General features: G+C 39.1%; 1 protein-coding gene across 1 annotated transcript in view; it reads left to right on the top strand.

Moving 5' to 3' along the window:
- LOC307260273 (protein unc-13 homolog B-like) overlaps window positions 1-10000 on the top strand; it is a gene marked incomplete at both ends in the record, with an annotated part of 49713 nt that overhangs the window by 10734 nt on the left and 28979 nt on the right. The window contains 4 exons of the mRNA XM_080040466.1: window positions 604-754; window positions 5977-6045; window positions 6812-6901; window positions 9911-10000. The exon at window positions 9911-10000 is cut by the window's right edge and continues 51 nt beyond it. Of these exons, the coding sequence (XP_079896592.1) occupies window positions 604-754; window positions 5977-6045; window positions 6812-6901; window positions 9911-10000 (400 nt within the window). The remainder of the gene's footprint in view (window positions 1-603; window positions 755-5976; window positions 6046-6811; window positions 6902-9910) is intronic.

The following is a 10000-nucleotide window of genomic DNA, read 5'->3' on the forward strand; positions in this document are numbered from 1 at the left end:
GTTTTTCATTTGTACACAAAAACGTATCCTATAATTCATAATTTGTTATAATTAAGTTAACAGTGAAACAATGTGTTATCCCATAAAATATTGTTAAATGTTGGTGACAAAATTGAAAATGCTAAATCTTCAGGGGATGTATAAATATTGTCCAAGGCCTCACAACTGTTACTGCTTCATTTTTTGTAGCGCATTGCACATTGGTATTTTTGCACCCAACTTGTTGCTGAAACAATGTCCAATGTAGCACCACAGCTGTGTAGCAATAAGATAAAAATAAAGTTTAAAAAAATGTATTATAACAGTCAAAATCAGACTTAAGCAGTGGCGATTCGAGACTTAATAAGCGAAAACTCAGAAAGTTATTTGCCTTGCGTAGCCTAATATAGCCTAGACAATCTACAAAGTCCCCCTTAAATTCAAATATTACTCCCACTTTATTTGGATGTTTGAGCGTCATATTAGAGAATGATGTGTGACAAAGCTGATTTCACATTCAACCTGCTAACCTCCCCTTTCTATCTCTCTCTCTCACTCTCTCTCTCAATCTCTCTCTTTCTCTCTCTCGATCTCCCACTCTCTCCCTTTCCCTTTCTTTCTTAGTCATTTCTCCTGCCTGTCCTCTAAGTACATGTTGTCGGGGGTGCCTGCAGTAATGAGCACCCTGCTGGCTAACATCAATGCCTTCTACGCCCACCCCACCGCCTCTACCAACGTCTCCGCTCCGGCCCGATTCGCAGCCTCCAACTTCGGGGTAAGTGAGCGCCCAAACATGCACTAGAATCAAAACACCAATCTTCTCAAAAACTACCCTAACAAGTAGAATTGTCAACCAGACCGTTTGGCAGTATATGTTTGTAAAGCGGCACCAGTTGATTAGGCTTTCAGATGTTGTGCACATTGGTGGCAGCAATGTATGCCGTAAACTTTTGACAAGTATTAGCAAATCAACAAACAACACACCCAAATCCCAGTGTCACACAGTTGTCCAATGTATGGCATCGGATCAGATCAGAAACAGTTAAGAATCACAGTTTTAGAAGAAGTTTTAAGTTCCCACTCAAACGATACACACTAGATTTCTCCACGCACTTCAAATGAACCAAATACAAAATAATTAAGTACAAATAAAAGGCAAAGTTATAGAAATTCAAGGTGATCTTCTTAACAACATTGCATTTTTTTAATGGGTCTATATTTATTCTAGCCCCTGCAGCTGCAACATAGAAAAATTCATGTAACATGCCTTGATAAAAAACACAAAACTTCTGTTGTAGAGCAGCAGCTAGTAATAATCATATATTTTTTAGTGCATCCATTCTATGGGCTTTGGGTGCACAGAAAATTTTTACATATTTAAAAATTCTACATATTTAATGTAGTATTTTCATGAGTATTCCCAGTCTAATACTCTGACTGTCTCTCTATTCGCTGAATTATCAGTAACAACTGGTTACTGAGACTCTGCTGATTTGATTCCGATGAAATTAAATATTCGCTCCGGCGAGCAATCAGTCTCAAAATTACCCTGACAGTAATATTGGTTGCACCACAATGAAAGGTCAAAACGATTCCAGTGCAATGTGATTGTATCTCCCTCCAGAGCATTGTTATGAGGCCATGTTGAGATGTAGCTGCTAGTCAATCTGAATTTTTTTTGTATGTGTTTTTATTTTTCTCTCAACTTAATTCAACATCTCCTATCAAAATGCCAAAAACCCCCCCAAAAAACACTATTTTTTCTTCTTGGTTTGAGTAGTAAGGATTGTACAATTAACTTGTATTCACTGTAACAGCCCCGATTCAGAGTTCAAGACACACAAAATCAACCCGTACTGTATATAGGGCAGCACGGCTGAGATTATACCTTTTACAGGTACGTTTGAAAGTGTGACATAAAGTACAAATACCAAAGTCTACCCAGGTGTTCTGTAAAGGAGCTGTTTCACAACCAGGGGAACAGCCTCTGCAGACCCACTAGGTGTTCATGTATTCTGTTACATTACATTACATTTAGCAGACTTACAACTGGAGCACACATTCATACACCGATAGCAGCAGCAGCTAACTATCAGGAGACATTTAGGGTTCAGTGCCTTGCTCAGGGACACTTGGACATGTGGCGGGGAGACTGGGGATCGAACCACAGACCCTATAGTTACGGGTCGACCACTTCGCCACAGCCCCCCTGTTCATAAGGCTCCTCATTAAAAGGTAAAGTCATATCACTGCACCACCTTTGGACCTTTGCCCTGAACTGTTGCTATGGTCTGAATACGGCTGGCGGTCCCCTACAGGAGGCAGATATCGGGGGGGTCAATGACAGCTAGAGGCTGGGCTTAATGATGGCTCTGGACCTCTGCCAATAGACTTCCCTCCTGCTACTGGTTGCACTAAGACACTGGTGATATTCTAGTGACTGCAGGCAGAATGGTCCTGTTTTAATGGGTCATACAGAAGTGCTCTCACCATTGGCTACAACTACTGTATGTGGAGCTATTTCTGAGTTGCTTGGTAATAAGCAGTGCTGGATAGGTTGATACGTTTATCTTCCTCATTTAATTAAATTGAAATTGAGTATTTTTTCTGTGTAGGTATCTGGTGAAATGAAAAGATATATATTCCATAAAGGTGTGCCTGTTTGAACTTAGAGAAGTAATACTTGAATGACTTGACAGTAATTAATGCATTAGATATCATGTCTAACTAACTCACACTTATTATAGGTGGATTCAGCGATTCTTGAGAACACTTAAAAAATAACTTTTTTGTCAAAATCAGCGAATATCTCCTCACGATCAGTTTCCTGTCCATACCGTATGTATGCTGCTAAATATCCGGTGTTAATACACAGCCTAGGCTCTGTAAAGTGGTACGTACACAAAGTGGCTCTGACCGACCCACCGTAGCCAGCAATAATGCTATCGATAGACTTGAATGTGTGAATGTGTGACAATAAACCGGGCAATATTTATATAGTTATCAACGACAAAGTATAAGTTGATTACTAGCCTAGCCTTGATATAGAGCCTACTTCAAAACATACCAAGGTTAAGAAAACTCAAATAAGGATTATTTTCACACCATAATGAGGGTTGTTTTCTTGATTACAGGTCTTTATAAACAATTTTCTAATCATTTGTCATAGGCTTTGTCTCTTCATTTATCTCTTATTAGTGGTTTCAGACAGAACAACACTCAGACGTTAGGGAGGTTGTTGTCTTGGCTGATTTCTTTTATATTTCTTGAAACTTTTTCGCCGTCTCTCTCCCCCTCCCCTTTCATAGTGCTGCTTCACTTCCTCTGAAACAAACCTCAACAATCACACGCATAATTCACATCCATTATTTCAGCTCGCTTTTTTGTTTAAATGATGCGTGCGGCAAGTCAATTTCAATGCACCTGTTGCCATGGTAATAAGATGATGTTTTCTTCTCAATTATAGAGAAATTCACTTTCAGCCTGCGTTCGTGCGTGTGTGTGTGCGTGTGTGTGTGTGTGTGTGTTAGTACGTGACAATGTGCTATTTCTTTAAAGGTCAGAGCTAATCTCTTATCATTGGTGTTGACCTTTTTTGTTCAGATGTGATCAGTGTGGGTTCCTGGGTGTTAGAATTTTAAAAAGTGACGACAGTTTTTTGGACAGTGAGCCCATCGCTTCTTTAAAACCCTGCTGCTTATACAAAAGCATCTGTGGGTTTGAAAAAGCATGTGTTGGTAAAATTCGTATCTGGTATCTAATTGGTAATCTGGTTTCGGTAGATGATTTGAGTTGAGATAACATAATAATAGCACAGAGAAAAACATTTAAATGGTACATAAGGAAGTGTCAACGATGTGTCAACATGAACGAGTTATTCATAGTTTTTGGAGCACAGTGGAGCTTCTTTAAGTTTGTTTTTTAAAAGAAAGTAACATTTTTTACCAGGTTCATCCTTTAATATTAGAGCTAAATCGGGAGTGTCTGGTGCCTTGTGTGTGTGTGTGTGTGTGTGTGTGCGTGTGCGAGTTACTGTCGAGAGATGTCTAATTCCCTCTCCTTCATGGCATCTTAACCAAACCCAAACTCATCTCCTTTTTTTCTTTTAATTTGCATAAATCACTTCAAACTCTGTCTGTGTTGTCTCTGCCATAATTACTAACACTTTGGCTCTGTTCCTGTCACCATGGGACGCACTGATACACACAAACAAAACAAGAGTCTTTCAATAGACGATTAAAAGTTGGCTGTTTTTTATTGGTATTAAGTACCAGCTAATATCTATCTATCTATCTATCTATCTATCTATCTATCTATCTATCTATCTATCTATCTATCTATCTATCTATCTATCTATCTATCTATCTATCTATCTATCTATCTATCTATCTATCTATCTATCTATCTATCTATCTATCTATCTATCTATCTATCTATCTATCTATCTATCTATCTATCTATCTATCTATCTATCTCTCTCTTATTTTCTTTTAACTTTTTCTTGGCATGACATGTAAATGCATTTGTGTTTTCCAAAATGTACAAAGGAAAGAGGTGGACACATTTAAATAATAAGCAATGGGGGGAAACCGCTACTGGCTGCAGCTTCGGTGGAAGAGCTGCTTGGCTATTGATCATAGGGTAGTTTCGGTTACCCTGCTATTTCTGTCCATGTGTTTCCATGGCTTTATGTAACCAAAATTGCTCACGATTAAGCAGGTCCCTTCATGTGCATCTCACTGCAAAAAACATGCATATGAATGTCATTTAATTAGAATTATGAGAGAGAACACAACATTTATCAAATTGCTGTGTATCCAGTCTGATTTTATGAATACAGCCTTTCCCTGCGTTGCAAATCACATACTTTTTCTTTTTACTACACTACATACTAAAGTACAGAAGAGTTTTAGGACCACAGGAGCAAAAAAAATCAGAAAAGGAAGATTTTTTTTCATTATGTCGAGAAATGTCAAGAATAAAGACGAATATTGCAAAAAGTTAGTGGGGCATTCATGTATTTTCAGCATACTACAATTGACGTGCATGTATTGGGACGTCCTAATTCTGTTTCTGGCATACTAAATAATAGGGAATTATGGGTATTGGAAGGCAGGGTTTGTTAAATGAGCGTGTTTGTGTGCTGTTGTTAATGTTCAGTGTAGGTAACAGATCGTGCCTCGTGGCAGCAGCAGCTACCAAACTACAGAGCTATACTAGTCCTGCAGCGTTTCACATTTTTTTTTAAACAAACATGTTCATCATCATTAAGGGTGATTGATAAAGCGCCAAGCAGTTTCTCAAGACTTAAATATACACCCGACCCGTGGAACAATAATGGGCTCAAGTCCTGGAAATGTGCGAAACAAATTGTGTCTCAGTTTTCTCAGACCAAACATTTCTTTGTGTATTTCTCTGTTTCATTTCAGTCTTCCTTGTACTTAGTTACATTTTATTTGACACAGACATCACAATTAAAAAGAAAATAAAAGGAAAAAGAAAATAGTCAAAAATAGAAAGAAAACAATAAAAATGGGAGAAAAAAATGTACATAGAGAAAATAACTTAAATAACAAAATATGCAAATCAAAGTCAAATCAGTTTTATTTGTATAGCACACTATCACAAATAGACATTTGCCTCAGTGTGCTTCACATTCCATACAGTACGACACCCTGCCCTTAAACCCTTAGTTCGGCTGAGAAAAAACTCCCGGTAAAAACCCTTTATCGAGATTTAAAAAATTGAGAAATCTCAGGGAGAGTTGACAGAGTAAGGGATCCCTCTCCCAGGACAGACATGCTGCAATGGATGTCATGAGTAGAGAAAATCACAAAGGGGTCAAATCATTGACCAGATGTTTGAATAGTGCCCGGCTACACATATACCGTTGACAGAGATACTCACTCATACATCAACAGACTCAAATTGCGTATGTCTTTCTCATCATCGCTGTCTGAACTGAAGTGTAACATTCTCTTTTACTCTTTCCAACAGAGAGATCGTTTTGTGAAGCTCCTGGATCAGCTGCACAACTCCCTCCGTATCGACCTCTCCATGTACAGAGTGAGTCTCTGCTTTCATTCTGTTTCTATACACCGATCTATAGCTTCAGTCCACCCAGGTCTGTCCCCATTCATTCACAATACAGGGCTGTGGTGTTTATATATGAACCAGGATAAAACAAGTAAGCACAAACTATCAACTCATTGCCCGTCCTTAGTGAAAATCTTTTAATTTTTCTTATATTTTACAGCCTTCTGCTATTAATCGATTTGGCTACTTTTTTCCCTCCAAAATACTCACTTCTCAGCTACTCACATTATTTATTTTTGCGGTCACAGCATATTTTTCTTTAGGCTTTTCTCAGGATGATATGCCTCCTTCTTTTAGAATGTGTATGCTTGTGGTGGCGCCCCCCGGAGTTCACTGGTAGAGTGCGGACCATTTAGGCTTTAAGTCCTAGTTGCAGTGGCCCAGGGTTCAACTCCGGCCCGGGCAGTTTACTGCATGTCTTCCCCCTGTATCTCTCTCACTCTCCCCCAACTCTGTGCTTAAAAACTAGTTAGTGAAGATGAAAACACAAAATGTTTAAAGTACATTCATGTGCATGTAAACAGTTACGTTTTGATAAGATAAACGCTAAGTTAATTTGCTTGTGTGTGTGTGTGTGTGTGTGTGTGTGTGTGTGTGTGTGTGTGTGTGTGTGTGTGTGTGTGTGTGTGTGTGTGTGTGTGTGTGTGTGTGTGTGTGTGTGTGTGTGTGTGTGTGTGTGTGTGTGTGTGTGTGTGTGTGTGTGTGTGTGTGTGTGTGTGTGTGTCTTTGTCCACAGAACAACTTCCCAGCCAGCAGCAAGCCTCGCCTCAGTGACCTCAAGTCCACGGTGGATCTCCTCACCAGCATCACCTTCTTCAGGATGAAGGTACGAACTGAATATCGACTCAATCATCACCAAACCATGAAACCAAACATTGTAGACGTGCAGAAAGTGCTTGACTGATTCTACCAAGGAAGTTTATGTATATTTATAAACCAGATTTTCTTAAACTGTTTACATTTTTGTTGAAAAGAGAAGTTTTTCTAGATAGATAGATAGATAGATAGATAGATAGATAGATAGATAGATAGATAGATAGATAGATAGATAGATAGATAGATAGATAGATAGATAGATAGATAGATAGATAGATAGATACTTTATCACAGATTGACAATATCCAATAGTGAGATAATCAAATAATTGCAAATGGGATCAGACTCACTAAACCAATACACTCATAAGCCGACGTCTCCACTCAACTTTCACTACGAAATGCCCAAAATGTGTGTCGCTTGTGATTGATTTGAGCAAACACACTCACAGAGAGGAGACACAGTGTGGCTGGATTGATCGCAGCCGCTGAATAGTGTCTGTCAGTGTGAGCTTGTGCTGTCGAGTCCAGGCCTGTTATGGGAAGATTGATTCAACAGTGGGGGACAGAGGAAAAGTGTGTGTGTGTGTGTGTGTGTGTGTGTGTGTGTGTGTGTGTGTGTGTGTGTGTGTGTGTGTGTGTGTGTCAGGGATGGAAATTAACACCCGCCACACGCCAAATGCGGGTAGATTTGCGTGCTGGCGTGTAAATTGTGTCACTTCACCCGCCACTGTGTCGGGTAATACTTTCCAGTCAGGTCCGATCTAATTTGCATATTTAATACATTCGTCATGAACATGATGACAGGGCGCTACACAGTTCAACAGTTTCTTTTTGCCTTTCTAGTCGAACTGAACTACGGCGCGATCCGCTCCGCTAGGAAATACTATCTGCGAGTTAACGTGTGGAGGCATAAGTCGACAAATCAATCGACTTACTTTGCCCCCTTTTTTTCTTCCCACAGCAGAGGTTGAGGTGCTGAAAATAAAATGAAAACTGCGCTTTTCCTTTAAGCAGCAGAGCTGCCGCCGTTGTTACAGTATTTGCATCAAAGCCCTAATGGTAATACAAATGAGATGCTTTATTTAAACGCTGTCCGTGCTTAGAGGTGATTTTAATTGTGTCGGCTGAAACAGAAACTAACGGAGGGATTCGGCTCACATACAGTCCCTTGAGTCGCGCAGTCAGTTTGCCGACATGGCTTTGTATTTAAGGCTCGAGACATACAATCAGATCGCATACAAACAGGGAAGCCTTTCCCATCGGTATCGCTAACGGGGAGAATATCCCCGGTTATTATTTGAGCCTCAAACCACAGAGTTCTTCCCCGTGCGGTGGCTCGCGCACTCACTAATAATCTCACGGTGAAACGCTGCTTTGCTCGGACGAAGGCATCGTGTGTTTCTAGATGATTTAACGTCATAGTCTCAGACGAGCGTTTAATATTATGCTGCATCTTTTGCACTGCACTGTTTTTTATCAACAGTGAAAAAATGGTCCCACACCGGACTCTTATGTGTAGCTGATTACTTCATGCACGCACCTTGCAGAAGTGACGCTCCTGCAGCGCGCTCACGACCAGACGTGACACGGTGACATCTCCTATTAATAAAACGGCATAACTCCCTGATTTTCAGATTTCTATTTTTAAATTCGACTTGAGCGCAAGTGGAAAACCGGTCTATGTGTCGACACATTCACATCCCTAATGCATATGGAGAAAGTGATAAACAATATCAACATTTCATATCATTAACTAAAAAGAAAAAAGAAATCTAAAGGTAACTTCAATACTGTATTATAATTATTGACTAAATGATGAAAAAAAGGTGTCTGCAGGGCCAGTGAAAATATACAAGGGGCCAGTAAAACTCGGATCTATTGGCCAAGCGGGCCAGTTGGGAAAAAAAGTTGCATTGAACCCAGAGTATATATGGAGTTCAATTATACAATGTTTTGAAATAAAGATGGCGTGTATTGTGTATCATATATAGTAAGAGTGTACCATTTAATTTGCAACTCAGTTCCTTGGTAGCACCTACTTACAGTACAAATGACTTCTGATGGAAAACATTTGTATGAAAAACACTTTAATTAGCTATTCTTACTATTGTATTGTTTAACATTAACGCATATATTAAAAAAGATATTGCGTATAAAAAGTGGCTGGTAAAAAAGATGAGTGGCTGGTAGATTTTTAAATCTACCTGCCACAGTGGCTGGTAGGCAAAAAAGTTAATTTCCATCCCTGGTGTGTGTGTGTGTGTGTGTGTGTGTGTGTGTGTGTGTGTGTGTGTGTGTGTGTGTGTGTGTGTGTGTGTGTGTGTGTGTGTGCCTGTTCAAGTGTTCATGTTTGCGTATTTGTTTTCTTTTCAAGTTTATCCATATATTGTTGATTTCATATGAAAATGATATAACTTAATTTATGTATTTTTTCCATATTTTGACTTTTCATGGTTTTCTCATAGTTGAACGATATTTCTATATTTCTATATAACCTTAAAGATTAAAATAAATCTGTCATAGCTCATTAAAAACTAATTTAAATAAGATTAAACTCAGAAATATGTGGAGATCAAAGCCTCTTGCTTATAGAGTTAGATAGTTTAGATTGCCTATCCAAAAGAAAATGACAGTGTTTATATCCAACTACTACATGGCTTATGAATGTCTGTGTGTTTAGTTGCATCTAACTATTCTACCAATACTATCCCTGCGTTGCGTTCCAAATCATATGATTTTTCTTTTTACTACACTACATACTAAAGTACAGAAGGGCATTAGTGCCACAGGAGAGAAAAAAATATATTTTTTTTTCATTATATCAAGAAATGTCAAGAGTGAAGACGAATACTCAAAAATGCTATTGGTGTTAGTGGGGCATTCATGTATTTTCAGCATACAAAAATTGACGTGCATGTATTAGGACATCCTAAATCTTTTTCTGGCATACTAGTAGGGAAGTATGGGGATTGGAACGCAGGGCATATTACCACTCTAATGACCTGTGTGTTGTGCAGGTGTTGGAGCTGCCCAGTCCTCCGCGAGCCGCTAACGTGGTGCGGGACTGTGTGAAAGCCTGTCTGAACTCCACCTACGAATACATCTTC

The sequence above is a fragment of the Ammodytes marinus genome, assembly GCF_949987685.1.
Source record: "Ammodytes marinus genome assembly, chromosome: 2".
NCBI lineage: Eukaryota > Metazoa > Chordata > Actinopteri > Uranoscopiformes > Ammodytidae > Ammodytes > Ammodytes marinus.